This window comes from Chaetomium strumarium (assembly GCF_033439665.1).
Source record: "Chaetomium strumarium strain CBS 333.67 chromosome Unknown B0T15scaffold_1, whole genome shotgun sequence".
Classification (NCBI taxonomy): domain Eukaryota; kingdom Fungi; phylum Ascomycota; class Sordariomycetes; order Sordariales; family Chaetomiaceae; genus Chaetomium; species Chaetomium strumarium.
The window spans coordinates 5,179,224-5,206,647 of NW_026944429.1; the positions used below are offsets into that span (position 1 = coordinate 5,179,224).

At 56.9% G+C, this 27,424-nt stretch overlaps 10 protein-coding genes across 10 annotated transcripts; 5 read left to right on the forward strand and 5 right to left on the reverse strand.

The window, feature by feature from the left end:
* Window positions 1–863: 863 nt before the first annotated feature.
* B0T15DRAFT_564700 (uncharacterized protein) lies at window positions 864–4,580 on the reverse strand (the record flags this gene model as incomplete). Its single annotated transcript, XM_062870649.1, has 2 exons — window positions 4,138–4,580; window positions 864–3,308 (listed from the first exon to the last, which is right to left on the reverse strand). Exons 1-2 carry the CDS (start codon window positions 4,198–4,200, stop codon window positions 864–866), a joined length of 2,508 nt encoding a protein of 835 aa, XP_062726718.1. The 5' UTR covers window positions 4,201–4,580.
* Window positions 4,581–4,755: 175 nt separating this feature from the next.
* Window positions 4,756–6,751, forward strand: B0T15DRAFT_426688 (WD40-repeat-containing domain protein). The gene is made up of 2 exons (XM_062865654.1): window positions 4,756–5,547; window positions 5,608–6,751. Exons 1-2 carry the CDS (start codon window positions 5,212–5,214, stop codon window positions 6,592–6,594), a joined length of 1,323 nt encoding a protein of 440 aa, XP_062726719.1. The 5' UTR covers window positions 4,756–5,211; the 3' UTR covers window positions 6,595–6,751.
* A 447-nt stretch (window positions 6,752–7,198) lies between these two features.
* B0T15DRAFT_519932 (uncharacterized protein) lies at window positions 7,199–9,535 on the reverse strand. Its single transcript, XM_062868463.1, has 3 exons — window positions 8,513–9,535; window positions 8,105–8,435; window positions 7,199–7,964 (listed from the first exon to the last, which is right to left on the reverse strand). Exons 1-3 carry the CDS (start codon window positions 9,051–9,053, stop codon window positions 7,406–7,408), a joined length of 1,431 nt encoding a protein of 476 aa, XP_062726720.1. The 5' UTR covers window positions 9,054–9,535; the 3' UTR covers window positions 7,199–7,405.
* Window positions 9,536–9,668: 133 nt separating this feature from the next.
* Window positions 9,669–11,973, forward strand: B0T15DRAFT_498991 (uncharacterized protein). Its single transcript, XM_062867328.1, has 2 exons — window positions 9,669–11,834; window positions 11,895–11,973. The coding sequence occupies exon 1, from the start codon at window positions 9,874–9,876 to the stop codon at window positions 11,572–11,574; it is 1,701 nt and encodes a 566-aa protein (XP_062726721.1). The 5' UTR covers window positions 9,669–9,873; the 3' UTR covers window positions 11,575–11,834; window positions 11,895–11,973.
* Window positions 11,951–14,023, reverse strand: B0T15DRAFT_426695 (Arb2 domain-containing protein; the record flags this gene model as incomplete). The annotated part of the gene is made up of 4 exons (XM_062865655.1): window positions 13,579–14,023; window positions 13,397–13,512; window positions 12,625–13,307; window positions 11,951–12,535 (listed from the first exon to the last, which is right to left on the reverse strand). Exons 1-4 carry the CDS (start codon window positions 13,644–13,646, stop codon window positions 11,951–11,953), a joined length of 1,452 nt encoding a protein of 483 aa, XP_062726722.1. The 5' UTR covers window positions 13,647–14,023.
* B0T15DRAFT_519936 (uncharacterized protein) lies at window positions 14,024–17,625 on the reverse strand. The gene is made up of 3 exons (XM_062868464.1): window positions 16,475–17,625; window positions 14,737–16,366; window positions 14,024–14,439 (listed from the first exon to the last, which is right to left on the reverse strand). The coding sequence occupies exons 1-3, from the start codon at window positions 17,568–17,570 to the stop codon at window positions 14,244–14,246; spliced, it is 2,922 nt and encodes a 973-aa protein (XP_062726723.1). The 5' UTR covers window positions 17,571–17,625; the 3' UTR covers window positions 14,024–14,243.
* Window positions 17,626–18,840: 1,215 nt separating this feature from the next.
* Window positions 18,841–19,612, forward strand: B0T15DRAFT_519942 (uncharacterized protein). The gene is made up of 3 exons (XM_062868465.1): window positions 18,841–19,085; window positions 19,153–19,324; window positions 19,385–19,612. The coding sequence occupies exons 1-3, from the start codon at window positions 18,979–18,981 to the stop codon at window positions 19,445–19,447; spliced, it is 342 nt and encodes a 113-aa protein (XP_062726724.1). The 5' UTR covers window positions 18,841–18,978; the 3' UTR covers window positions 19,448–19,612.
* B0T15DRAFT_56689 (uncharacterized protein) lies at window positions 19,381–21,296 on the reverse strand. Its single transcript, XM_062870710.1, has 2 exons — window positions 20,159–21,296; window positions 19,381–20,082 (listed from the first exon to the last, which is right to left on the reverse strand). Exons 1-2 carry the CDS (start codon window positions 21,138–21,140, stop codon window positions 19,787–19,789), a joined length of 1,278 nt encoding a protein of 425 aa, XP_062726725.1. The 5' UTR covers window positions 21,141–21,296; the 3' UTR covers window positions 19,381–19,786.
* Window positions 21,297–21,984: 688 nt separating this feature from the next.
* On the forward strand, window positions 21,985–23,110 carry B0T15DRAFT_56617 (synaptobrevin-domain-containing protein). Its single transcript, XM_062870688.1, has 4 exons — window positions 21,985–22,319; window positions 22,739–22,900; window positions 22,952–23,021; window positions 23,081–23,110. Exons 1-4 carry the CDS (start codon window positions 22,224–22,226, stop codon window positions 23,098–23,100), a joined length of 348 nt encoding a protein of 115 aa, XP_062726726.1. The 5' UTR covers window positions 21,985–22,223; the 3' UTR covers window positions 23,101–23,110.
* A 1,285-nt stretch (window positions 23,111–24,395) lies between these two features.
* On the forward strand, window positions 24,396–27,100 carry B0T15DRAFT_482110 (Aspartate/glutamate/uridylate kinase; the record flags this gene model as incomplete). Its single annotated transcript, XM_062866078.1, has 2 exons — window positions 24,396–26,976; window positions 27,045–27,100. The coding sequence occupies 2 exons, from the start codon at window positions 24,396–24,398 to the stop codon at window positions 27,098–27,100; spliced, it is 2,637 nt and encodes an 878-aa protein (XP_062726727.1).
* Window positions 27,101–27,424: the final 324 nt, after the last annotated feature.

Here is a 27,424-nt window from a genome sequence, read left to right on the forward strand (position 1 = left end):
CGAAACCCCGAGGTCGCATATGATTAGACCCATCCGTGATATGCTATATATATGTATAACTGTGTTGCACGCATACGGATGATCCGGGCACCATCTGCTGAGAACGTACGCCTGTCCCTGTACATTCCACTCCCCATGACTCCCCGTCTTGCAGACATTGAACTTCTTTCCGGCAAACCCCTCGCTTCGCAGCTATGATAGCTCTGCTCATTGTTTGCATGCGGACACGCATGACAGGACCATCGCTTTCTTCCGGATGTCGTGGACATGTTCAGCAGTGTTTGGGTCGATGTCGTATCTATCCCTGTTAACCCGTTGGGCTGTTAGCAGCCCCTGGGCAAGACAGGCGTCTATGGAATAGACCGGACCAAAGACGTCAGGTACTTCGAAAGCAATCTCTCGGTTAGTTCAAAACGGAGGGTGCCTGGGGGTCATGAAGACAAGCCTAGTGTTTCTTAACGTGCATTGGCTACAGTCTACGCAATATGTAGGTCATACGACTCGCTGTGTTGAGCGAAGAGGGGATTCCGAGGGGTCACCTGCCGCTGGGGAACGTCAAATGTGAGACCAAAAGCGAATCAACAGGCGTCGTCTTGGAGAAAGAGTACTTGTCCGTTCCTAACTGCCTCATTACCTCGAGGCTGGTAGTGAAAAAGAGAAAGGACGCAAAATAGAAGGCACTAATAACAAGGCAGCCCGGTTACGCAGCCCACAGAAACTGAACCAACAGCGCCCACCGTGGCACCGCCAGACAACCACCTACCCCAAGCGGCAAACCCCCTCCCTTCAACTTTATCAAACCCTTATCATCATACGACGATCGCTCTCTTCCTCCCCGGAAGACCGACCAAAGCATCGACGGATTAGAAGCTCACCGCCTCAGCACACCTCACAACCTCGTAAAGCGCCCTCATAAGCACAGGCTGCACCCTCTCGTCCACCTCTCCGCCATCCCATTTCTCCGCGTCCCCGTCCCGGGCAACCAACACCAACCCATTGTGATCCTCATCCTCGTTCTCATCCTCATCAAAAGCGCCCCTTAGCCCTCCTCCGGTAGTCTCCTTATTCATTGTCGCGACCAACAAGGCAATACACCTCCCCAACCCGGCCTGAATCTCCCTCATCACCGCCACCGATGCCGTACCTTCCTGGCCCTTCATACAACCCCCAACTCCGCTGCGGGTACCGGGCCGCGACGAAAGCGAGAAAATATCTTGAGCAGCCCGGTTACTACCGAACCGCCGACTGAGCAGGCCACGTCCTCCCTTGGAACGCTGATTCTGCTGATGCTGCTGCTGCTGCTGCTGGTGGTACGCGGCCCTCGTGGAGACGGGGTCGTCCATGCCCAACAGACTGGCGGCTTTCTGCGGGATCTTGAGGTTCCTACTTTCGTTGGCGTCTGCTGATTCGTGACGTCGCTGCGGATGACCCATCCCTGTGCCTGTGCTCGGTCGTCGCGGTGGAGTGGGCGGAGGTGACACAGGCCGGGCAGGGGGTAAGAGGGACGTGATGTAGTTGTGGGCGAGCAGGTGTGCGTAGAGAGCGTCGCACATGTAGTCGGATGCGGAAGTAAAGACGTTTCTGATTGGGGCCCAAATCGGGCCCAGGGACAGTGTGGAATCGCCGCCGGCGATTGGTGGTTGATGGCTTTGACTCAAGGGGTAGGCGTGTTGTTGTTGGGACCACGATCCGGGTGGAGGAGGCTGGTGATACTGGGAAGAGTTGCTGCTTCGCCCAGTTCCTAGCCACGTCACGTTCCAGCGCTTGTTCGGTCCATCGCTGCGAGAGCTTGACGGGTAGATCGACCCCTTGTGGGTACTCCCAAAGTGGCGCTCTAAGTCTGTTGTGCGGTGCTTCAACCTTTTGGAGTACGCACGTATAGTCTCGATCGAGAGGCTTGATGTGAGAAGCATCGTTTCTGGGAAGCATGCTATGGACACTCGCAGGGACTCTATCACCTCTGGAGGCAGCGGGATTCCAGGCGACGGCGCGTTTGGCGGTTGAGGTTTGAGATTCTGCGGTGAGGTCGGGGCTTCAGCACCGGAATTTACCCAGCGGCGAAAACTTGCGAATGTTAGCTTTCGAGCCTCTGTAAGTACTTCGCCGTGCGTCTCTGCGCCAGTTTCACTATCGTCAAAAATCACGCTCCTATCCGGCTCAACTGGATGCCTCGCCAAGCCCGTCGAGGGTGGTCCAGATGCATCGATGATGGTACGGCCGTTAGCCATCGCGATCAAAGGCATACTGAGTTCAGACTGTAAATCTAGAAAGCGGTTGCCATGCCGTTGCCTCTCGATAACGGCCGGAACGGCCGCCGTTCCCTGGGTCTCCGACGTCATAGGGTTCGGCTCTGCACCGTAGCGGCTCTCTTTGGCCGACACCGCATTTTTCCGGCTCATGGATGCTGGCGGAATGGTAACAATCCGAGGCTTCTCTAGGTGTAGTTGGCTGGCGGGAGTACGCGACTGTGAGGTATGGCCAGAGCGGCTTCCGGGAGAGTTTAGAGCAGTCATAGTGGGCATCTCCACCCAGTCGGCAGTCGATTTCGGTGATGTACTCATGATGGGGTTGTCGCCAAGGTGTGATGCGAGTGCGTACGAATCAGAAATCGAAGTTCTTGCTGTAGAGACTGAGCTGAGTCCGCCCCGCGGCGACTCCGGGTCCGCTTCGTACCAAGTGCCGGGCGAACTGCGGCGTCTGCTCGAAGAGCGGGCTGAGCGTTGAGAGCAATTTGGGGTCAGCGGGTTGTGCGAGGAAAATAGGGAGCAGCGGCCAGAAAGCGACGTGGCCGCCGTGGTAACGGATGGTTGTCGAGTTCGGATGAAGAGAGGATCCATTGCTATGGACGTAACACTGGATGAATCTGGTGATCGCTCTTTGACGCCCCGTTGCTGCCCGTCGTCATGGTGCTCGAAGCATGATGCTGCTTCATCCATCACAAGCGACTCCAGATGAAGCAGGTTCATGGAAACCTCTTGTTGCGGACAGTGGCGGTAGCTTGTGCGGTAAGAAAGACGCAGCCTTTCGAACGAAGGACTCGCATCTAAGCCGGGCGCTGCGAGACCGGTCCCCGGACAACCAGCGGTCATGTCTCTAGACGTGAAGATAGCTCCTGAAGCTTCGAGATCTTGCGCGAGCAACTCAGGAAGGTTGCCTTCCATGATGGATTCTCCCGCATCTACCTCATCATCAAAGGAGCACGCTGGTGGAGCAGACGACATGGGAGGCTGGTCGGATGAGAAGACTATCAGGCTCAGAGGGGTGATGCCCTCGATGTGGTCGGCACAGATCGGAGTGGCGCGTATCCCCTGCACAGATCTGTTGAGGTCTGCGAACGTTTCGCTGGGCCGGACCTAGATTCGCACGCGTGAGAGGAACAGAAGCCTGTGTAACTCAGGATCCAGGTCTCGTCTAGCTGTGGTGCCAGAATAGAGGTTGAGGTCTGTCAGTGGATAGGTTATTTTGCCGGTTCCTCGATGCGGACATGCTGTGGAAAGGACCTGCGGAACCAGAGCTGGATGATTTAGTGTATAAGTCTCCCTCTTTCCCTTCTTCCCTCCCTGAGCTAACGCAGGGGGCTGTGATAGGATATGGTGTAGCCGATGTCGTGACACCTTGGTCTGCCAGTGCTGTCGTGCAGCAAGGGGGTTAGCTGAGCTGCTCACTAGCCTGTGCCCGCATCGAAGGGACAAACAAGCGGGAGGAACAGGAGGCCCGACCGAGAGGGGCACCCAAAACAAGAGAAGGTTCGGAAAAGCAGTCGTGCTGCTATCAAGCGGCGAGGCAATTGGATTGCGGCATTCCTGGATGTGCACTGCGCCATGCAGTAGCCGGAAGCACCAGGCGCATCGTCGACTAATCTCTTTCCCAGTATATTGCCTGCAGCTGCGCAAGGAGACGAAACATATTGCAGTTTCCGCCCTGGAATGTCTGCCTCGACACTGAGGGGCGGCGGGCTGAGCTCGTGTCAGAGGCTCAGAGCACGACGGGACCGATTAGACACGACGGGTAGCCACAGAACGCACCTACCTTGCCGGTCACCGGCGTGATGGTCAGTCCAGGACATCTCCCAAAGACCCCACACCCGAAATATTGGCACCGATGGTCGACACAGCCCAACCGCTCACATGTACATACTTTGCAGTGGCGCACAGAGCGGGCAGCCTCCGATGCCATGTGGATCCAGAGTATTCGACCCATCGAGGCGGTGGTTTTCTCCTACTCGCAGAGGCGGGCAATGCGGCAGGCCGCGGTCAACAAGCGCACTGCATCCGAATCTGATTCCCCGAGAAGTGAGAGGTGGCCAAGCTGCACTTTGTTTCTGTCAATGCATAACGGCACACACTATGCAGGGAGACTTGAAGCGGTAAGGATCGCCACAACGAAAACGAAAAGGGACATATCAATTATCGGTAAGGGATAGCGGAAAATGACAGCCAAGAATATGACTCTCGTCGTCCAATTCGCTCAAGTGAAACGTGATACCTTCTGTAACCAAATCACACAGAATGGCTACTGTAGAGTTGTCGTTGAGTTAACCGGGTTTGGATCCGGTTGCATGTGGGCCGGGACTTGTTGATGCGGGGCCGTATGGAGACCGGTAAGTTGCTGTGCGGCTGAGATCGACAATGGGAATCTCGACGGTGGGCCCAGAACCTGGTCAAAGCTTTCGTACAGCCAATCAAAGCCCTGGTCTGCATGAAAAAGGGAAAGTTGCAGTCCCTGGCTCTTTTCACCAAAATCTTTCAAGCAGACCCGACGTGATCGAGATCCATTGTCCTCTTGAAGCAAACCTGAATGTTAGTTGCACTTGGAAGCCGAACACAACCCGATTCTGCTCCTATCCGATCCCAGCCATAGGAGCTACACCGTTCCTCACCGTGTTTGAATTGGTGTGCTCCCTTGCGTGCTTCGACGTGCACAAAGGAGGACGTTGACCTGTCTCACAGCAACACCTGTGACAGTGAAACCAACCATTCGTGCTCACCAGCCGGAATCCAGATCAGACAATCTGCAAGGAGCTAGCTGATGGTGCCAACCAGAAACACACAGAAGCTTGGAATACCAACCCTTTCGCTTTGGTGGCTGATTTTAGCTTCTGGTTGAAAGAGCTAGTCGGGTTTTACACTTTTCCCGCCTCGACTACAACATTCTAGACGCAAGGGAGGCTGAGAATCGGAGAGCTGTAAGACAGCCAGCCCCGCAACAACAATGCTCTCGGAGGAGTTCGTGTCAGCCATCTGCGGGCCCCCTCTGTCCTCCAACACGGCCATTGCCAAAGATGTCGGCATCTACTGCCACACCCTCAGTCCCACATACTCAGTCAAGTCGACATTCAAGAAAAGCTCGGCCCCAGTGAATTGTCTTGCCGTTAGCGAGACCCACGTCTTCGCCGCCCAGCATGAGAAGGCTTACGTGCATGTTTACTCTAGACTCCGTGGAAACCAGGAGGCGTTTGTAGCCTTCCCCGAGAGGATACGATGCCTGACCCTGGCCGGAGACGTCCTCGTGATGGGCACGACAGAAGGCAGACTAATGCTATGGGAGGTGAGATTCTCGCTGGGCAGTCCTGAAGTGTATCTGGTCCACTGACATAGCCCGTCGCAGACATGCACTGGCCGGCTCGTGTCGACGCCGGCCCGCCACGTTCAGGCCGTATCGTGTGTGGTTGCCACGCCCTTCCATGTCTTGACAGGGTCTGATGACTCGGATATCCACGTGTGGTCTCTGCCCCAGCTGCTCGAGCTGGACTCTGCCGCTGAGCACGAACCGCAACGCAGCCTCTCAAACCACAGGACCGCCATCACAGGTCTCTCGGTGAGCCCGAGTGTCAGCAGTGACACAAACTTCTGTGTATCGGCGAGCAAGGATAGATCTTGTATCATCTGGAACTACCAGACTGGTGATGCCCTGCGGACTGTGCTCTTCCCCAGTTCTCCTCTCTGCCTAGCTCTCGATCCGTCCTCCAGAGCCGTTTGCGTCTCGTGTGAGGACGGGTCGCTGTACCTGACGGAGCTGTTTGCCGGAAAGCCTCTCCTGGGGCCCGGGTCTGAAGATGCCGCAACAGTGGTACAGATCAGCTCGCCATTCGGTGCGACGCAGCCTGATGTTGGACCGGCTTCCTGCCTGAGCTTGAGTTACGACGGTACGATGCTGCTCACCGGACACCCGCGAGGCCAGATCATGAGATGGGACATTGCGGAAAATAAGTCGCCAGTCGAGCTTGCCAACCTCAACGCCGCCGTCACGAACGTCGCGTTTGTCTCGCCATTCCCGGCGAACAAGCCTACGAAGACTGTAACGATTACCAAGCCCTCGCAGGCCGAGCGGGCATACACCTTCACCGGCCAGTTCGAGACATACGCGGCCACTGGAACCAGATTTGACTCGCTGCTCAACGCCACTGGCTTCCCACAGGAGGCCATGGAGGATGCAATAGCCGCTTTTTATCAGCCTGCCGCTGCTGCTGCTGAGTCGGCTGGCGATCAAGAGCTACAGAGACAGAACGACGAACTGTGGGAGATCATCAACGAGCAAAGGGCGCTTCAGAAACATACGTTTCAGCGTTATGTTGAGGCAAAGTCCAGTTGTTGAGTGGTTTGTGAGGTTAGGACTAGGTGTCAATATGATAAAAACTACGCCTCCTGGTTACAAGCTTGCATACCGCATCAGAAACGTCTATGCTTTCAGATAAATAAATACCAAGCTTTCCTGAGCGCGCAGCACCCCTGAAGCGGGTTGTTTATCCGACGCCATGGTCTTCTAGCCTCGCTTGTGTGACAGGCGCGAAGAAACCTCTGGAGCCCTGGACTCGTTTGTTTGGCTGTTCCGGCCGCAAGATAATAGCGCGATGTCATAGACCACGTCCGTTTGCCCCCGCGCTCTCGTCTAGGCTCAACACTCCTTTCATGCTCACAAACCATGAGTTCTGACCCTTCTTTTAGTCACTACTATCCTACACGGAACTAGCTGTTTATTCCAGAAGATGGGTTTCGTAGCAATGGAAACGAGCCCAGACATGTTTGCACACCCTTCCGCTGACCTTGCTGGATTTCGGTTGCACTAGAGGTAGTATCCGGCATTCCAGTGCAAGGGCTCCTGTCCTACACACGGCCAGGTTCATGCACCCTTCTTCCATCCTGCCGTGTCAGCCTCATACCTCAAGCCGAGAAGATAGTGGCGCACCGCAACATTTGTTAGCGGGTATTTGGTTCCAATACTTGCTTGATGAAGCAGGTCAGGTTTTCTCCTCGTTCTCTCTCATTGCTATTCGAAACTTGTCCCGGTATGGATGGGGTATCTCATCTAGTTGCCAGGCCCACATGAACGCCTCTACCCATACTACCAGTCTATCACCAACGCCACCTGCAAACTTCGTTCCTCCCAGCTCACCCACACCTCAGTTCTACCGCCTCACGAACCCTGCATGACCTCTCTCAGCGAGATCCGCAGGGTTCCCTCCTCCTCCTCCTCCTCCTCTTACTCCTCGACTTTGTTCAGCAGTCGTGTTTACACCCGCACGCGCTGTATTCACCCCTGCGGCCCCGGTAGCGGCCCCAGGTCCCTGCCTCGGCCGTCCCCTGTCCTGATCACTCCGGGGGTCCACTGGGACATCGGCTCGCCTCACCTCATTAGAGAGCGGACTCCCACCAGCACCAGCAGCAGTAGCAGCACCGCTGCCGGGCCCCGCCGCAGAAGCAGGAGAACCGGCAGGAGCGGAAGGGGACGAAGGAGAGAAGGGCGCGTTGCCGTTCTCGTCGACGGGGGCGACCTCCCGCCCGTTGACGGTCAGCGTCTTGGCCTTGGCGTTGCTCAGCGCGAGCAGGCCCGCCGACGCCAGCAGCAGCGCCATCATGATCATGGCGCCGGCCTGCGTCATGTTGCCCGACAGCGCGCCGACCAGGTACACCAGCAGCTTGGCGGCGCCCTCGAGGTAGCTTTCCAGGTGTGTCTTGCTGCGGAGCCTGGTTTTGGTGTGAAACGAAAGGGATGGGTGTTAATGTTGTTCTTCAGGAAGTCCCAGGTAACCACAAGGATGGGGAAGATTCCCGGCTTTGAGAGGGGGAAGGAAAGGTAAAAAACAGAAAAAGGGGGGGGCACGTACCATCTCTGAGCTGTGATGGCGCGGAGGTCGCTTGCCTTGCCGCGCAGCCGGACCAGGGTTTTGCTCTCGATATTGTCGAGGCGGACGAGGTAATGGCATACGCGTTCACGGGTTTTCGTGAAGGAGAAGCGGTGGCGGCGTGGTGACCTCAGGGCGTGGGTGGGCCTCTTTTCCTTGTCCTCGCGAGTCTTGGACCGAGAGCGACCGAATATCCTGCTCCTCTTGGGGGCTTCATCCAGGTGTTCTTCCGGGTGTGAGGCCCGTTGCTTGATCACCCAAATGTTGAGAACGCGGGACGTCATCAGGCCCAGAATCGATACAAGACCCCACCCTTCATGTGCCAGATGTTAGCCATCCTCCTCAGGGGTGAGGGTGCGGGATCATGGGTCAGGTCCGCTCGGAACTTACAGTCCTTGAAGATCACAAGGAATCCTATGGCGGCGAGCGTCAACACGGGGCTGATCAGGTACAGCACATGCGAGACTAAGCCTAGATCGGGCTTGCCCCCCACCCTCCATGCCATTGCCTGGTCTCCGGAATCTGTCCGCCGCAGCATGTATGACGAACCGTGGGCAGCTACGGCGCGGCCAACGTTAAGCGTCACCGTCTCGCCCGGCTTCGCAACTCGCTGGATATAGTGCCATGTGGCGGCATTGGCGAGCTTCAGCGACACGGCAGCGCCGCCGTGCTCGTCGACGACATCGACAATGGACGCGGCAGCCCCCTTCCAGAAGAGCTCGTCCGCGGCTGCTTGGTACTGGATCCCCGGCGCCAGCACCAGGCTGTCCATCCAGCTGGCGCCGCCCGTAAGCGCCGTGCGCTGGGCGATAGTATGGAGGTCCGCGAGCGCGAGAAGACCTCCAGCCGAGAGGGTGAGCGCGGGGAAGGGCTTCGAGGTCCAGCCGGGGATGAACGGCTGCACTGGCTGTGTCTGCGGGGGAGTGGCCATTGCCAGTGACTGCTTTGGAAGGGCACGGTACCAGCCGCGCCGTTGCAGCTATGATATGTTGGGTGAATGCGGTCCGCGAGACTGCTCTCCAGGAGCTGTCCAACAGAGATTCAAAAATAAAAAAGAACGAAGGCCTGACCCGCGGGGTTGGCCTCCCCGTCCATCGTGACAAGAAACCGCCCATCTTAAATTCCTATGAATCCTAACCATAGGTACCAGAATGTGATCTGGAAGCTCTCCAGTCTAGCGTTACGACATGTAGATGAAGTCGGAGGGAATCCACCAGACAACCCTGGGCCGGGCTCGTCTTGACACAGGGGAGGGTTTGACCGCCGCGTGGCCAGCCATTGGTTTCAAGGCCGATGGAAGGTTTCTGCGCTCTTTGTATGGCATGGCGAATCTGAGGCTCATCTCCACAGAGGCCTGTTAGTGGTCAAGTCGAAACATCTCTGCGGGTTGCGAGTGGCTGCGGCACGGTCCCGTTACACAAGACCGAGATGACCCAAGCTCCCGTCCGATGCGGGGCTGCCAAGATGCCGCCTTAGCTTGGCGGACGTCGAGTTAAACTTTTCCGGAGCTCAGAGAAACACAGCCAATCGATCGTCATTGATCAACGTCCCGCATTTGCGCCGCCTACACTACGCAGCTCGGCCATTGCTAATAGCCACCCATCACTCACAGAGAGGACCAGCCAAGCACAGTCGGGAATGCGTTAAGCTCCGGCATCAGCTCCCATGTTCATTGGGACTGTTTTTTTTATGACACTTCAGACTGAGTGACTGCAGACTGGACGACTGTTCTATTACGTTCCGCCGCCGCGATGCGCTCGCGCCTCTTTCTCTTCCGCCGTGGCGGCGCCCGGAAGCTTCTGCGGACGTTTGCGCAAAGCACCGCTGTCCGCACTGATCTCCGTCGTCGACCGCAAATCCCCTTCCTCTCGGTTCCGACCGCGCGCACGCGGGTGCGCTACTTGACAACGGAGCGCAGGGCCCAGCTAAAGTACGAGATCAAGACGGGCATCAAATACACGGGCTACATCTGGATTGCCGGCTTCTCCTTGCTCGCCGCCTGGTTCGCCATCGTTCAGGAGCGCCTCGAGCGCAGGTATCCCACCCCCCACGAATGGAGCTTCAGGACGCGCATGGACCTCCGCGGCGGCAACTGCGCCCGCTATGAGCCGATGCCGGGTAAGGTCACCGACTGGTTGCAGGTGGCCTGGTGGTTCGAGACGACACTCAAGCGCCTGCATGACCCCAACATCGACGGCAGGGATGTCAAAGATGCGCCGCACGAGTGTCCGCCAGGGACAAAGGACGTCACTGCCAAGTCGGAGGAATGGAGGCGGGGCTACTTTGAGGCTATGATGGGTTACGCTAAGGCCGCCGAGCACATGGACGGCTGGGTGCTAGATAAGTCGCGGAATATCGTGTTTCCTCCGGGAGTCATGATCGGGCCCTCAAATCCATTCCCGAAACCGCTACCCCCCGGCTTCAAGGGTGCGCCGAGAGAGGAAGACTGCGAACTGCGCTTCGATTCGCCGGACGACATCTACGTCCGGATCCTGTCAACCCCTGGATTCACAAATCGGCAGAAGATTGAGGCCGGCCTGGCCTATGCTTCCTGGCTGGACTACAAGGGCATCGCCGGCCCGGCAATGATCGTATTCGAGGATGCCGTGCGCCTAGCTGCCTCCGAACGGCCCAATCTCCCAGCCGAGCCGCTCGACAGGACGACCTGGACGCTCAATGAAGCCGCGGGCCCACCCTCCGAGAACCTCCTAAACACACTCACGGCCTACGCCACCTTCCTCGCCCGCCAAGGCAACATCTCCGCCGCCCTTCCCATGCTAGTCTCCATCCTCAGAGCCCGCCGCAGCCTTCCTTCCCCCGGCTCAGCATCCGCCACATCTTCTCTCGCCGCCACCCTCAACACCACCCCTCCCAACAGCAGCAGCAGCAGCAGCTACACTCCCTGGTCCCTGATCAAGAAGCTCTTCTCCCCTCCCCCCTACCCCCCTCCCCCGCCAGACGGAACCTCCCCACCGGTCCGCGACCCGCAAGACCTCTGCCAGGAGGCAGCCCTGAGTCTGCACGTTGGCGAGATCATGTACACCTCGTCCGCCGCCAGCCGCGAGGAAGGCCTCGGCTGGACCCGCGAGGCCGTCGACCTAGCCGAGGAACAGCTCCACAAACTGCCGCAGAATGCCCACGAGCGTGCCGACTCGGCGCGGTCGACCTGCCGCGAGTGCCTCGATACCGGGCTGGGCAACTGGGCGACCATGGTGGCGAAGCTGGCGAGGGAGGAAAAGGCGAGGAAAGAGGCTTCGTCGGCTCCGCATGGCGCGAGCAGGTGGTTTGGGAGTCTATGGGGGGAGAGCGGCGCTGGCGTGGCGAAGGCGGAGGACACGGATCGGTGGGCGGCGGAGGAGAAGGTTATTGAGGAACGGCAGCGGCGGGCGAGGGATTTGCTTGAGGATCTGACGCCGCCTCCGAGGGGGATACTCTCGTTCTTGCAGGCTTGATCTTTACCGCTCTGACGGAAGAGACATATCTAGTATGTACGAGTACAAGGGGGGCTATCCAGGGTGTCGTGTGGACTGAATTCATCGTACCATGGCGGTGTCCGGTCCCGGAGGAGTAAACAACGGTGGCAGATTCGGGAATGTGTACCTACCTTGGAGAGGGCACACAAGTGATATCACTTGATATTTGGGAACATATACGGGGTAGTTAGGTCCTGAGATTGAGAAACTACGGTATCTGGCCGATTACTAGTTGCGTGGTGCGTAAAACCCCCTGAAGCTACCCCGCGAGACTGCTAAATAAAAAGAAAATGTGAAAGCATCGATAGTAACCCCTTCTCCGGGGACTTAACTGAAGGATGCCACCCGCGCCGACCTAACCGGTGATCTGGACATCATCCGTTCTCTTAGCCAGATCTGCCAGATCTCCAGGGCCATGGGCCTCGCGAGTCGGAGAGGGCTTGGACTCGCTCTCACCACCCTCGACCTTCTCGCCACCGCCCATGGCCTCCTCGTCAGTCTGCACCTCCTTTACATCGGCTCTGGCTTTGGTGTCTCCGGTCTTTGCAGACTCATTCTCCTGGGCCTGCGCTTCGCCAGAGTCCCTCTCGGCTGCACTGTCCGTCAGCGTAACCCCCTCCTTCGCATTCGGCTGCGTGCCGTTCTCCTCAGCAACGTCCATCCACGGCGAGTCCAAGGCTTCGGTGGTAATACCGGTGCCTTCCTCGCCGAAGAACTCCAGCTCCTCGTTCTTGTACGCGTCTCCCTCGAGCGCCACCCGCTGGATCCACTTGAGCACCGCCGGCTGAGCGTCGATGAGCATCGTCTCCGTGACCTTGGTGTCACCCGCGCTGTAGACAGGGCATCCGTACGCGGTGAAGGCGGCGGCGCCGGGGTTGCCGCTGGCGCCGGAGATGGGCGTGTCGAGGGGCGTGTGATGGATGATGTAGGCCCGAGCGCGCTGCAACTGTTGCGTCAGTATATCGGTCGGACGCAAACTGATGGATGGATGGATGGATGGATGGATGGATGGAACGGATCCGAACAAACCTCCTTCATGAACTCCTTGAACCCCTCACACTTGAAGTTGTCCGAGTTGTAAAATCCGCCCATAACCACCAAGCAGCCCAGCCGGCCCTTGACCTTCTCCCAGACCTTGTCATCATTCAGATACGCCTCTACGACGTCCGCAGCATCCCCGACGGCAATAACATCCACCTTAGCCTCCTTGCGCAGCATATCCCCCATGACAACAGCCTCGAAAACCCCCCTAACATGCTCCGCCACGCTCCTGTTTTCGGGGACCTCGTTCACCTTGGGATCGTGCCGCCGGCCGTAGTGCACCGCGCTGGACATGGGCACCTGGTGCCGCTCGATCGGCGTCAGGCCGCGCCCTCCCTCGGGCCACCACCACAGCTCCCCTGGATTGGCCAGCACCACGCCCGGCGGCGCCCGGTCGGACGCAGAGCTCTGCTGCGTCTTGAGGCCCTGGATGAGGCCGAGCGCCGAGCCGCGCGTGATGCCGCCCCGCCCGCCGATCACGCGGTGTGCGAGCACGCCGAGCGACTGGCAGGGCTCGCCGACCAGGAGGACCACGCGGGTCGCGGCGGAGAGGTTGGCCGAGACCATGATCGGGACGTGCGGCTGGGAGGGCGGCGTGCCGAGGGGCAGGGGGACGGTGGTCAAGTGCTCGGTGGTGGTGAGGCGGGTGCGGATGATTTTGGTGACGGCATCTGCGACGGAAGCGTTAGACTTAGCGCGGTGAACAGCGAAGAGGAGGAGAGAAAACGTGGGAGGGAGGTGGGCGATGTGGCTGGCTGACCGTTGAAGGCGAAGCGCTGGCGCTCGTTCCAGCGGGTGTTCTTGGTCAGGAAGTACTTGAAGTAGTAGTCTGAGTACTCGACGGAGCGGATTTCGTCCATGTCGTTGATGAAGTAGCTGCGGGTAGGCACTGGTTAGGACGGCAACCCGGTTGACGGCGTCGACTGGGGCGAGAAAACATACCCGAGCTCTTTCAGGTCGGAAGGAAAGACAGGATCGGCCGGGAGGCCCGACCAGCGGCGGCGAAACATGGTCGGTTGCTGTTGGCAATAGCAAGACGTGACTTTAATGACGAGTGAAGAGGGAAAAGGAAAAAGTGGTTTGACGAGTTGAGGAAGGATACGAGGCTGGAGATAACTCGAAAGCACTCGATGGCTTGAGAAACACAAAAAAGGAATGGAAGGATTGTCTTTCCAAGTTGACGGTTGATCTACTGCTGGTAGAGGAAATGGGGGTTGAGGGAGGCCGTGGTCGGTTTGCTAGGAAGGAGGCACCGTGAGCAGCAAAGAAGTCAACCTAGAACACAAAATCGCCGTTAAGAAAGCAATCAGCAGCCAAGGGAGCAAAGCTTGTAACAAAGTGGCTTATGAAATTGCAATACCGGCACCTGGATGTAGTATAAATGATATGGCACCTAGGTAGAGAGAATTCCCGACTTGACCATGCAAGTACGCACCCCGGCTGGTGCTGTAGTGGTTCGGTCACCATGCTGCTGCCACAGATTCGCATCGCACATGGATGAGCTAGGGACTCCAACACTATAGCATCACAAGCCACTTTCCTGTACCGCTCTATCCACATATGAGTTCTACAATTTAAAAGTGTAAGGCAAGACTGAGGAGGGGGATCTATCCTGCAAGTAACTCCATCATCGCCTTATCTTCCCGCTCAGCGACACGAGAGAGCGGCGTCTTACCATCGCGGTCCTCCGCCCTAGCATCGGCACCATTCTTAAGTAACAATTTCACGACAGCCTTCCACCCCTCTTCCCTACTACTTAGAAATGTGACACCCCTCGGCACCACAGCATATGACAATGGTGTCCGACCAGACTGGTCCTTCGAATCGACGTCAGCTCCCCAGCCCAGCAGTAGCTTCGCGATACCTTCATGCCCGGACTCAGCGGCAATAGATAAGGGCGTCCGGCCAGACGAAACCTTCGCCTCGGGGTCAGCTCCCCAGTCAAGCAGTAATTTCACGATATCGTCCTTCCCGCGATTAGCGGCATAAGATAGTGGCGTCCGGCCAAAAAAGTCTTTCGAATCGACCTCAGCTCCCCAGTCCAGCAGTAGCTTCGCGATACCTTCATGCCCGAGCTCAGGGGCAAAAGATAAGGGGGTCCGGCCATACTCGTTCTTCGAATCGACGTCAGCTCCCCAGTCTAGTAGTAGCTTCGCGATACTTTCATTCCCGAGCTCAGGGGTAAGAGATAAGGGCGTCCGGCCAGACGGGTCCTTCGCCTCGGGGTCAGCTCCCCCGTCGAGCAGCAGCTTCACGATTCTTTCATCTCTGTTAGCGGCAGCGTATAACAGAGCGGTCCGCCGAGTTCCATCAACTGAGTCAACATCGGCACCCGCCTCAAGGAGCAGCTCCATGACCGCTGCGTGCCGCTTCTTAGCGGCATATACCAGAGGCGGCGGGTACCTAAGATCATTTGTTGAGTTAATCTCAACCCGAACCAAATTCAGCAGAAAGGAGAGGAGCACCTCGTCCCCATGCTCCGCAAGATGAGACAAGACACTTTTTTGCTTGCTGAAGGTAAAAGTACGGTCAAAGCTTCTGAGTTGCCTCTCATTCTCGAAGTATTGCTGGCAAAGGCGGTGGAGTTGGAAGTTCGGCGGCTGGACTCGCACTTCGGCTTCCAATAGTGCCCGCGCAGCATCATGGCGATCGTTTGTCAGAGCGGCGAAAATAGGCGGGCCGTAGCGCGGAGGTCGATTGTGAGTCCCAACATCGAAGCAGGATCCATCTCGGGGATAGATCTTGATAAGCTCGGCCAGATTCTTTTCTGCAAGTATGTAAACAAGGCTGACAGTGTCTTCGTACCGCCGAACCCCGTGCTTTTCGAGGAAGTTGTTGAGCTTTAGCCAACTCCGGAAATGAGACGCGAAACGCTCCGTGATGAAGGCCATCTGGTCCACGCCGTGTTGCTGGGCGCTGTTGGCGTGATGCAGAACCCCGGCGACGGAATATTCGAAAAACGGGAATTCCAGTTTAACATCCTTCCGAATTTGAACCGATTGAGGGCTCATATCACGCGGCATGTTAACGTTCTGCTGGACTATAGCGACCAGCTGGGCCAAGCAGCAGTCCCTCAAAAGTTCATGGCTATGGCCGACGAAGTTGGTGCCGGCCCCAGACCAGTGGTCCCCGTACCTGCCCATCAAGAAATCACGGACGGACTCGTGAATGAACTGGACCTCGGAGGCCTTGTTGCGCGTGACTTCGGCTAAGCCTTTGGACGAATGCCTCACAAACACCTTCAAATCGTCCATGCCCGTGGCCTCCTGGTCCCAGCGGCCAGAACAAGAATCTTCATTGAGGCCGAACTGGATGGCGAAGTAGAGTTCTTGTGGTTTGAGGGGTCGGGTTGCGAAGAGAATCCATTGAAGGCAAATCTGCATCAGTTTGGGCCCTTCTTCATCTCGTGTGAGGATCATTTCGAACAGGTCGGCAAGTTTGGGTGGGATTGTCCTAAGGCGTTTGCGCATCTTGTCGATGTTTGGGTTCCTGGGGGATTCGGAATTGAGAATATCGACGACCAGAACGACCCAGAGGAAAATCAGGGAGGATCTTTCGAGGAGTTCGGCGTGGAGTGATTGCGCTAGCTTGGTCTTCTTGTTGGATAGCCTGAGCTTCGTCTTGATATATTTTTCAATATCCTCTTTGTGTCCTTGTTCGTCTTCCAATGTCAGCTCGATACCCTTCTCTATTTCGATGTGTGGGTAGTGCCGGCTCGAGAAGCAGATACCTAGGAAAGTAGCGTTGTCAGCGATGAGGGAGGGGACTAGGATGACAATAGATTCGGGTTGGGGCCAGTGGTTGGCTTTAAGATAGCGAAGCGAGAAATTGCACATACGTAGCCGGACCTGTTTCTGCTGGGCCATGTCGCAAAGCTCTTCGAAAAAGAAGACCATGTTCCTTGCCTGGCTGTCTTCGCACTCATCGAGGGCATCGACAAAGATTGTCAGCGATCGACTGCCAAGGCCTTGAACGGCACGGCAAAACGTCTTCTTCAAGGCCTCCTCGTGCCATCCATTAAGCTGAATACCCCGTGCACCGTCAAGCGTTAGACACTCCAAGCTGTCTCGTAGATCTCCCGCCTTTTCAAAGAGCTGGTGAAGAACAGAGCGGTAGAGGCCAGCCGTCGATTTCTCTTCGGCAGTGCCTCGTGCGAGGAAGAAGAACGACAAAGTGATTTGAGAGGGCTCGGCCCCCGTTTCTTCCCTTGCGTGCTCGAAGAGGAACTTCATCAACGTCGACTTCCCCGTCCCGGGATTGCCTTTGATCCAGAGGAAGCCGCCATGGTCTGCCTGCTGGGTTATGTCACGCCACGATGTGTATTGCGGCGTATCCAGGAACCAGCGGCACGTGAACCCCTGAGCAGGGGTCAGGTGTGTTAGTCGCTCGTCAATTTTGGAGAAGTAGAGTCGTTCTACCAGGGAAGTTCTGAGATCACCTGAGATGCTGCTCTCCATCGGACTCCGTTTTTCGCAACGCTTTCGGGCTTCGATCGTCCCGAGAATACGCTTCAGCGCGGCTTCCACTTTCCTGTACTCCGGATCCTGGAGGCCGGAAAAGCGGCACATATCCATGTGATTGCGCGAGATGTGCTGTCGGATTTCAAGAGCGGGATTATCCAAACAAGAACTCTGATCGTCGACAACCTTCTTTCCGAACAGAGACCAGACACCGTATTCCTCCTGGAACGAGAATATCGGCCACGATTTCTCATTACACAAGATAGTAAACTCGTCCCTCAACTTCGGCAGGAGTTCAGCATCCGGCATGAGCGCGCGGACAATTTGTTCATTGACCTGAGCGCCGAGGGCTTTAGCTGAAGTCTGAAGGACATGGTGGAGGATGTTCCTAGGATCTGCCCCCCTGTGTGGTGTGCCGAAGAACATGATGCCGACCGTTTTTTTCAGAAACGCTGTACAGATGACGATGGGCATTTGATGATTGACATTCTCGAGATCGTACCAAAGCCCATTTGACGACAAGGCCACCGAGACTGTGGGCAACGAAAATGATGGGCCGCTCTCTCTCTTTGGAGGTGCTTCGTACAGCATGAAGACAGCAGAGCAAGTCCCAAGCATGGTCGTAGACGCTGTTTTCGCTCACCGGCCCCGCAAGGAAGTGTCGAATCTTAGTGTCGTAGCCATACGTGATGATTCTCGAGTCTGGGATCGTCTGGCAGGCAAGGTCTGCCGGCCAGTAGACATCTTTCGCCTGTTTTCTTTGGGGTGCTGCCTCGTCTCCGTTCTCTGTGTCGTGCGTCGCCGTCGTCGTGGGCGTCTCGATACTCTGCGGGCTTCGGCTGAAGAACTGTAGCCTCGGGACCTTGGCGCATCGAGCCTGTTCCGTAAGCTCATCTTCCTGACGACGCTTCTTTACTTTGCCAGCTTTCAGTGTCCAAGTTTCCTTGGCATGCCCGGTAAATCCGTGCACAAACACGAGGCTGGAATCGTTCAGCTGTGGTACGAGCTGGAAGAAATGGGGAGGGCCTTACTCGACCACCGGATGCGGAGCTTCATACAGCACCGTAAGGCCCTTGTCGTTGACTGCGACCTGGTTTGCCATTTCAATTCAATAATGCTCAAGTGTCCAGTCTTCGTCTTAACAGAACGGATCCTTCTGAGGAAGAGGAGTTGCGGCAAAGACGCAAGCTCTGAGCAGAGCTCACCCGGCCTCATGAGCCATGGCTGACAACTCAGTGGTGAGGCTGAGCTGGGCCGCTGCATAATGAGGGGAAGGAGTGTTACACACTGCAGTTTGCTTTTTTGCCCAAGGCACCCTGGGGGCGGACCACTACCGTCGCACAGGGTGACCTGATGTACACGCGGTCTCGTGAAGCCGAGCGAGGGCACCATGCTATGATGCTACGGCTGCGGCGACTTCTTCCTGCCTTGTGCATAGGTTGTTCAGGGAATCGTAGTGCTTTCACAGCAGATCCTATCGAACGAAGCTAGACATGGCATGGGAAAGTTACCAGCTTATGAGTTTAGACTTCATATTAGGAATACACCATCGTAAGCAGTACCTACTGACGGGAGTCAGTGAGTCCATTGTCTTCAACCCATCAACCTCAACACGGGCACGCACTGTGGCGGCGGCGTGGCCGCTGGACTTACCGTATAACGTTAATAAGCTCGTGGTCTGTGCACAGTAGCATCCAAACTAACCCGATACGGTAAGCTAGAGAGACACCGCCCGGCAAAACAGACAAGAACGAGGAACAATAACCCATACCAGCCCACATCGCATCGCGATAAGCGCAGCCGACGACATCCCGGGCCCTCCTTCAGCTCCTGAGTAGACGAGGAAGATCTCAAGCCGTGGTTTGGGTAGACTAGCGCCAAGATGTCCATGTTCAGGGCAAAAAAGCTCGACCTTGGGTGCTTCACCAACATCAAAATCATCCGCGACCACTCGAAGCGCAAGGCATTTGCAGCCGCTGAGCCAGAGAGGTGGCGATTCCTTTAACATAGCACCCCCCGACTCAGGACTCAAGTGTTGCTGACAGGCAGCCTGCAGACAAGCCCTGCGCTACATTATCCGCAACACCACGCTGCCCGCCCGGACACGCGCCATCGCTCAGCTGCAATTAACTCAGATGCACTGCTACACGCGCCCGACCCAGATCCGAAACCGGTGTATCCTCGGCGGGAAGGGCAGGGGTATACTCGGCGATTTCAAGATGTCAAGAGTACGGCAGTTCTGCCTGATGAGTTGGGGATATGTTAGTAGGCTGACAACTGTGACACAGTACAACTTCCGGCTGCAAGCGCTAGCTGGCAACTTGCCCGGCGTGAAGAAGGCTAGCTGGTAGAGAAGACTCTCGGACATGGCTGACTTGGATACGATGGTTTAGCTTGGGGGGTCATGACATGGGTCAACCTGCGCGAATCACCCCAGGAGGAGAGAGTCGCCAGGGAAAAAGGCTTGTTCCGCTCCAAGCAACGCGAAGCCGAGGGTGGAAAGGGATTATGGTCATATCCCCATGTCTATTATGTATAACCATGTAAAAATACCAAACCGCATGTGATGATTCCCTTTCCTGAGACGCCTATTCCTATGTGATCCTCGCGCACCCCTTTTACACCGTGAATGGTGTGTGAAACGCCATCCCATATTGTTGAAGTTCTAAGTCCCGTTCCGTCAGAATTGCCTACAGAGTCTTGTCGCTCGTCTCTCCCGCTGCCACGGCTCGGCCCAATGCCTCCGCCGCCATAGCCTTTTCGCCGGCCCGCTTCCTCAGCACGTTCTCGATGAACGCCTCGCCGGCCTTGTAAGACGACCGGACCAGTGGGCCGCTGGCGCAGTACAGGAATCCCATGTCCAGGGCGCGCTGTCTCCAGAGTTCAAACTCCTCTGGCGTGACGTACCGCTCGACCTTGAGATGCCGCTTGGTCGGCCGCATGTACTGGCCGAAGGTCACGACGTCGACCTCAACCTTTCTCAGTTCTGGAGATAACAATGTTAGGTAGTGTCTTCAAGACATCGACAGGCTGGAAATGAGACACATGGTGGAGAATCTTACCCTTGAGCGTCTCCCAGATCTCATCTTCCGTCTCTCCTAACCCCAGCATGATACTGGTCTTGGTAATGATGCCCTCCTTCCCCCTGACCGTCTTCACATGCTCCAGCACCTTCAGGCTTTGCCGGAACGTGGCCCTCCGATCTCGCACATATGGCGTCAGGCCCTCCACCGTCTCGACATTATGCGCATAGACATCCAACCCACTCTCGGCGACAATCTTCACCATCTCGAGATCCCCGCCAAAATCCCCCGTCAGCGCCTCCACAAGCATGGTAGGCTTCTTCGCCTTGATCCGCCGGATGGTCTCGGCGAAGTGCCGCGCCCCGCCATCAGCCAAATCATCCCGGTCCACGCTGGTCAGGACGACATAACCCAGGCCCCAGCGCGCCAGCGCCTCCGCCGTGTTCTCCGGCTCGTGCGGGTCTAGAGGGGGCGGCGCCCTGCTCGTCTTGACGCTGCAGAACCGGCACCCTCGTGTGCATGTGTCGCCCATGAGCATGATGGTCGCGGTAGCAGCTGCCTTGTTGTTGCCGCCCCAGCACTCGCCGATGTTGGGACACCGCGCCTCTTCGCATACCGTGTGCAGGCCCAGGCCGCGGAGGTCGGCCTTGATCTTGGCGAAGTTTGGGTTGGACCCGGCCGATGGGATCGGCGTCTTGAGCCAGTCGGGCAGTCGGGTGATGGTGCGCTTGCGCCCTTCCGGGCCGACGGTTGCCGTGCGCGGCGCGTACGCTTCGCTCAGGGGAAGGGGGCCGGAGGAGGGGAGGAAATCCGAGAACGGGGCGACGGTGGTGTCCTTGAAGTACGTCGGGCGTGGCTTGGTTGTATCTGGGCCTGAGGCGCTTCCGGCGTCCTGCTGTTGCTGTGGCGAATCGGACGCTGAGGGAACAGTGGCATAGGACCGGAATGAGAGCCCTGCCGCGAAGGCTAGCGAGCGCCGAAGCGGTACCTGTATCCTCTGGATGGGTATAGCGGACGCCATTGTGCTGTAGGACGGCTGAATGCCCGGGAGAGTCGGCCGGCGAGCGGGTGATAAAGTTGTCGGCTAAGAGCGGCGATTCTCGACTCGGAAAAATGGTCCGGGTCCGTCATCGAGCTAATGCCAAGATGCAAGGGTTAGGGTGGAACGTTGAGGTCACCGGTGCAGATGATACCACCTGGAATACGCTGAAAATTACCACATCGGCTGCATCATTGCTATGTGCGTACACAGTGTCACTGAGCGGCAAAATGCGGGAGATCCGATCTGTGTGCAGCTGATGACTTGAAGCTGCGGATCCAAACATTGGAGGACGATGAAACAGAGTTGCGACAACCCCAGCATCTTCTGCGCTCTTGGACGTGTAGAGCGTTCTCGCCCAGAGCTTCTGCTTGCTCACTCGAAAGAGCAGGATACAGCTTCCTTTGCGATTGGTTCACCGCCGAGGCTGGCCTGGGATCTGTCGTGGCTGGGACCCTATATGCTTACGACACCCATGCAGCAATTCTGGCATGACCACTTGAGCACCTTGAGTCCAGCTACAAGAACACAGCCTGAAGCAGCAATGACAGCAGAAGATCGGGGCAAGGAATATGATACGAGCTTCCAATCTCTCCAACAAGATCAAAGCACATGCAGACCTGCAGTTTGGGTTGATCTCGCGGTCTTGGCAGGTGGATCACTTCATTGTTTGAGCTGAATGAAGTGCGGTGGCTGATGAAGGACTGTTACAACGCTAACAGTTGCAGCCCAAGTTTTACGTGCAAACATGTTAGAGGCCAAATGGCAGCTCCACAGTCCCTTTAGCCCGGCCTGACACAGCCGGCATTCCCTGGTGCCCCTTGGTTGTCTGGCTGGCGTGTCGCCTGCACAAAACAGGCTCTCAACCACCTTGCGCAACCCGCTTCTTTCACCCAACGACCTCGCTCTGATCCGCCATCCTCCATCGCACCTCCGAGTACGATTTCCATCGCTCTGCATCAGCGCTCCTAATATCCCGCGAAATCACACAGCTCGCGATCGCTTCGTGTTTGTCAGAATCTTTCCCGCTCGCAACACCGACCGCACCGCGACCGATTGCCCAACATGTCTGAGCCGTATGACCGGCCGTACGACCCCTACATTCCCAGCGGGCAGGGGGCTCAGGGAGGCCAAAATGATAGGACAAGGAAAATCCAGGAGGTGGGTTGCTTTCTTTTCGCAACAGAAAAATCTCAATCGAGGGCGCAGCATGTGACGCGGTTCGGTCGAGCATCCGCAGCGATTACAACGCCAACGGCAAGCGGCAAGCGGCCGGCGACTAGCGACCAACGACTAACGAAAACGTCATCGCTTCCACTACCTAGCAGTTATCCGGATAAATTTCCATATCACCGCTCACGCAAACCTAAGATAAGCGCCGGACAGCGTTGTCGACCTCATGCCAACACTTCGGCCGTCTGTCGCGGAACGGAGGCGGCCTAGGGAATAGAGGATTTGACAGCTATGCGAGAGTAGTTTGGCCTCGATACAGGGTCCAACCCAGGTCTCGCTTGCACCTCGATTCCTTTGGAATTGCTACGTTTGACTCTCCGAGGAAATGGTTGCTAACTGCCTTTCAGCAAATCGACGACACCGTTGGCGTCATGCGTGAAAACCTCAACAAAGTTGCGGACCGTGGCGCTCGTCTGGATCATCTGCAAGACAAGACGGACAACCTGGCGCAGTCTGCACAGAGCTTCCGTCGCGGCGCCAACCAGGTTCGGAAGAAGATGTGGTGGAAGGTGAGGTTGCGCGTTGCATACACTTTGCGGTTGATATCTGACAGTTCTCAGGATATGAAAATGCGTATTTGGCTGATTATTGGCATTATCGTCCTCCTCGCTATCATCATCATCCCATCAGGTATGTGTGTCTCTGGACTCGCTTATGCGGAGAACAACAATGTGCTGACCGTTTTACAGTGCTTGCTACGAGAAAGTAATCCAGCATACCTATTTATGATCATGAAGAAGCGGGTATGAGCAGACAGAACGGGTTCCGCATCGATGATGATCCGCCGGGAATGGGGTTTGTGCTCATCTGGGATTTTGATTTCTGGGAGTCTTTGATTTTCTTCGCGGTCTTCTGCACTGGTTTGCAAGTCCGGCAGCAGGCCGCCCGGCGTTGCGTGTGATTCAGTCGGGGAGCGAACGACCTCTCCCGGCTGTACCTGTACTTATGATGAATTGCGAGGGAGCGGATTCCCATGCGACTAATACATGGCAGTCATGACGAGTCTACATCACTTGAGAAGTAGAGAACAGCGCACCGCGGGTCTTCAACGGACGACAATGTCATGATCCAGTGCAGTGCTGCAAGCATGAGAGGGCCGGCCACGCGAAGCGAGTAACATCTGGAGACTGGGAGTCAGAAGACGACGGCAGCTTCCTGACGCCAACTCATGACTCTCAAACCTTGAATTGGAATTGTCACTACTACGTAGTATGCGTGCTTGTGTCGTTTTTCCGAGTCTATTGGAACATTGGAAAGCAGCTTGTGTGCCCACCGACGTACCGGACATCCCTCGACCTGCATTATGGCACAGTGATCCGCGCATGCATGGCAGGTCTCCAGCTGTCTTGGCATTGGGGATGCGAAAGGCCGCCCCCCGCCAGGATCCCATTGAGGAAATATGCTGTGTACGGTGGGCGTTGAACAGCCTTAAGTAAGATGCAGTTGGTAGAAAAAATTAGTGTGAGCTATTCTCATGGACTGCAATGGAACCAGAAAGCCATGCTTTTGACGCATCTTGCGGCCATGTTCAGCGGCTTCCAAATTCCAGCCGAGCCAGCTTTCGAGGTTGCCGAAGTCGCATTGACAGGTGGATCGTGGTTTCCCCTCAGCGCAGAACCGGCTTCGGGGCTAGGGATTTTTTTTCTTGCCCCTGGCTGCCCCGGTGCCCCTCCACAACCAGCCGTGGATTGCTTGTTGTTGACCAACTCCGGCTTGCCTCCGACCCGACCATCGTGCCATTGACTCTCCGCGAGCCTGCTTTCCCGCAGTCAATGGTAGGTCGTCCCTCGGCAATTGACTCATTCGTGGTGCAGTTGCGGTCAAACAGCAGCTTCAGGTAGTTGCCCAAGCAGCACCCGCTCTGCTACACTTCTATCGCTGTTAAAAGCACCCGGGGCTTCTGGCTTCCCTTCTTTCGAGCTCCGGTCGTGCAACGTTCTTTTACGCTCTCTCCGCGCAACCAGGACCCTCCTCCGGTCGAGAAAGCGACTCCCGGCTCTCAAGATGCTTTCCGCCTGTGCTGTCGCCCTCCGGGCAGGCGCCCGCCGCAGCGTCCGCCGGCTGCCCATGCGGTCTCGTGCGGCCGCCGCCCCCGCTGCCCTTCGCCGCGCGAGATCGTTCTCCTCGTCTGCAGCTCGAACCACCGATCTGAGCACCCGGGGGATGATTGTGCAGACTCTGTCCTCGGTGGGGTCTAAGCGCGAAGTCCAACAGTACCTCTCGCTCTTCACATCCGTCTCGTCGCAGCGCTTCGCCGTCATCAAAGTCGGCGGCGCCATTCTGACCGACTACTTGGACGAGCTGTGCTCCAGCTTGGCCTTCCTCTACACCGTCGGCCTCTACCCCGTAATCGTCCACGGCGCCGGCCCCCAGCTCAACAGCCTGCTTGAACAGGCCGGTATCGAGCCGCAGTTCGAAGAAGGTATCCGGGTGACGGACGCCAAGACACTGCGCGTGGCTCGCGACCTATTTCTGCAGGAGAACCTGAACCTGGTCAACAAGTTGGAGGAGAAGGGCGTGCACGCTCAGCCCCTGACGACGGGGATGTTCAGGGCAGAGTATCTCAACAAGGACAAGTGGGGCTACGTCGGCAAGATCACCGGCGTCAACAAGCAGTCCATTGAGACCGCCATCAACAACGGCTATCTTCCCATCCTCACCTCCATGGCCGAGACCGACGACGGCCAGATTCTCAATGTCAACGCCGATGTCGCTGCCGCCGAGCTGGCCCGCGCGCTGGAACCCCTGAAGGTGGTTTACTTGTCGGAGAAAGGTGGTCTGTTCGATGCTGCGGGCCAGAGAATCTCGGCTATCAACTTGGACGAGGAGTACGAGCACCTCATGTCGCAATCATGGGTCAAGTACGGCACTAGGTTGAAGATCAAGGAGATCAAGGAGCTGCTGGACACCTTGCCGCGCGCAACCAGCGTCGCCATCATCCATCCAGGAGAGCTCCAAAAGGAGCTGTTCACCGACTCCGGAGCCGGTACGCTCATCCGCCGTGGCAGCAAGCTGCTCTCGGCCACTAATCTGTCCGAGTTCAAGGATCTTGACACTCTGAAGGCGGTCCTGATCCGGGATCGCGACGGTCCCGATGCTATGGCCACAGTAGACAAGTACCTTGAGTTCCTGGGCGAGAACAACTTCAAGGCGTACTATGATGGGGCGATGAATGCCCTTGCCATTGTGCTACCTGCCAGTAACGGACGCCAGGCTACTCTTGCCACCCTGACCATCACCAAGTCTGGGTGGCTGACCAACGTCGCTGACAACATCTTCACGGCCCTCCGCAAGGAGCATCCTCAGCTTGTTTGGACCGTCAAGGAGGATGACGAGAACCTCGGGTGGTTCTTCGACAAGGCTGACGGCAGCATCACCCGGAACGGCGATGTCATGTTCTGGTATGGGATTGAAAATGGCGACGAGATCGTTCAGTTGATGAAGGACTTCACGCAGAATGGCCGGGCCATGCTCGGCGATTCCAACCTCGAATCCCGGCTGCAGCGGGCCGCGAAGAGCGGCTCCAAGCCTGTAGCCCAACAGGCCCGAGGCTACTCCACCCTTGCTCGCCGCCCCGTTCTCTCAGCGCCCGTCTTTGGGCGCACCAGCGGCAGGACGTACGTCACGCAGACCAACCCGAACCCGCCAATTGGCAAGAAGAACGCATCGAAATCCCAGCCCGCCAGGGTGGCCCTCATCGGCGCTCGTGGTTACACCGGCCAGGAGCTGATCCGTCTGCTGGACTCTCACCCGAACATGGACCTTCGCCATGTTTCTTCTCGTGAGCTTGCTGGGCAGAAGCTCGAGGGCTATAACAAGCGTGAAGTCATCTATGAGAACCTCAGTCCCGAGGACGTTCGGGACATGGAGAAGCGTGGTGACATTGACTGCTGGGTCATGGCTTTGCCCAACGGCGTGTGCAAGCCATTCGTCGAGGCTGTCTACGAGGGCCGAAAGGACTCGGACCACAAGAGCGTCATTGTCGACCTTTCGGCCGATTACCGTTTCGACAACACCTGGACTTACGGCCTCCCCGAGCTCGTTCCCCGGGCGACCATCACTCAGGCCACGCAGATCGCCAACCCCGGCTGCTACGCCACGGCGGCACAGCTCGGCATCGCGCCGCTGGTCCCGCACCTCGGTGGCATGCCGCACGTGTTTGGCATCTCGGGCTACTCGGGCGCCGGTACCAAGCCGTCTCCCAAAAACGACGTCAGCCTGCTCACGGACAACATCATGCCGTACAGCTTGACGGGCCATATTCACGAGCGCGAGGTCAGCTCTCAGCTCGGCGCCCAAGTGGCCTTCATCCCGCACGTCGCCGTGTGGTTCCGCGGCATCCACCACACCATCTCGATTCCGCTGAACAAGACCATGACCTCGCGCGATATCCGCCAGATCTACCAGGACCGGTACGCCGGCGAGAAACTGGTCAAGGTTGTGGGCGAGGCGCCGCTGGTGAAGAACATTAGCGGCAAGCACGGCGTCGAGATCGGTGGGTTCGAGGTGGACAAGTCGGGGAAGAGGGTCGTGGTGTGCGCCACAATCGATAACCTGCTTAAGGGCGCTGCTACTCAATGTTTGCGTAAGTCTTTCTCCTTTTCTTTTCACTTATCTCGTGGTTCGTAGATGCTGATGCTGGGACCAAAACAGAGAACATGAACCTTGCTTTGGGTTATGCGGAGTATGAGGGCATCCCCGTCATGTAAAAATGGCCCTTTACTTCCATAAAAGTACATTTACCATACATATTCATTTCGTTCCTTCTGGTTGTGGGGATTTAGGAATTTACGGGGTGCTCGTTAGCGGGCTGTTACATCTCTCTGTTCTGTTCAAATGGATCTCTGTATCTGGAGGAGTTGGCGGGGGTCTTCCATCTAAAAACGGGTTTCGGCTATGTGACGATTTAAGGCTTTCGTCGCTTGTTGCCAGGTCTCTTTTTTGTATATAGCTTCTCCGAGGAGACTCTTTCTGGGCTGCCGAGAATTTCAAGGCGAGATAACGGTAGACATTTTGTTGCTTCCGGGTTGTCT

Coding starts and splice junctions, on each gene's coding strand:
- B0T15DRAFT_426688 (XM_062865654.1), top strand. CDS start 5,212: ATGCTCTCGGAGGAGTTCGTGTCAGCCATCTGCGGGCCCCCTCTGTCC. Junction 5,548..5,607: donor GCAGACTAATGCTATGGGAG/GTGAGATTCTCG, acceptor AGCCCGTCGCAG/ACATGCACTGGCCGGCTCGT.
- B0T15DRAFT_519932 (XM_062868463.1), bottom strand. CDS start 9,053: ATGGCCACTCCCCCGCAGACACAGCCAGTGCAGCCGTTCATCCCCGGC. Junction 8,436..8,512: donor CCTTGTGATCTTCAAGGACT/GTAAGTTCCGAG, acceptor TGGCACATGAAG/GGTGGGGTCTTGTATCGATT. Junction 7,965..8,104: donor GCCATCACAGCTCAGAGATG/GTACGTGCCCCC, acceptor CACCAAAACCAG/GCTCCGCAGCAAGACACACC.
- B0T15DRAFT_498991 (XM_062867328.1), top strand. CDS start 9,874: ATGCGCTCGCGCCTCTTTCTCTTCCGCCGTGGCGGCGCCCGGAAGCTT.
- B0T15DRAFT_519936 (XM_062868464.1), bottom strand. CDS start 17,570: ATGCCCATCGTCATCTGTACAGCGTTTCTGAAAAAAACGGTCGGCATC. Junction 16,367..16,474: donor GCAGAAACAGGTCCGGCTAC/GTATGTGCAATT, acceptor CTACTTTCCTAG/GTATCTGCTTCTCGAGCCGG. Junction 14,440..14,736: donor TCGAAGAACGAGTATGGCCG/GACCCCCTTATC, acceptor CCAGTCTGGTCG/GACACCATTGTCATATGCTG.
- B0T15DRAFT_519942 (XM_062868465.1), top strand. CDS start 18,979: ATGTCCATGTTCAGGGCAAAAAAGCTCGACCTTGGGTGCTTCACCAAC. Junction 19,086..19,152: donor GCAGCCGCTGAGCCAGAGAG/GTGGCGATTCCT, acceptor GGCAGCCTGCAG/ACAAGCCCTGCGCTACATTA. Junction 19,325..19,384: donor GCGATTTCAAGATGTCAAGA/GTACGGCAGTTC, acceptor ACTGTGACACAG/TACAACTTCCGGCTGCAAGC.
- B0T15DRAFT_56689 (XM_062870710.1), bottom strand. CDS start 21,140: ATGGCGTCCGCTATACCCATCCAGAGGATACAGGTACCGCTTCGGCGC. Junction 20,083..20,158: donor GATCTGGGAGACGCTCAAGG/GTAAGATTCTCC, acceptor TGTTATCTCCAG/AACTGAGAAAGGTTGAGGTC.
- B0T15DRAFT_56617 (XM_062870688.1), top strand. CDS start 22,224: ATGTCTGAGCCGTATGACCGGCCGTACGACCCCTACATTCCCAGCGGG. Junction 22,320..22,738: donor GGACAAGGAAAATCCAGGAG/GTGGGTTGCTTT, acceptor ACTGCCTTTCAG/CAAATCGACGACACCGTTGG. Junction 23,022..23,080: donor TATCATCATCATCCCATCAG/GTATGTGTGTCT, acceptor ACCGTTTTACAG/TGCTTGCTACGAGAAAGTAA.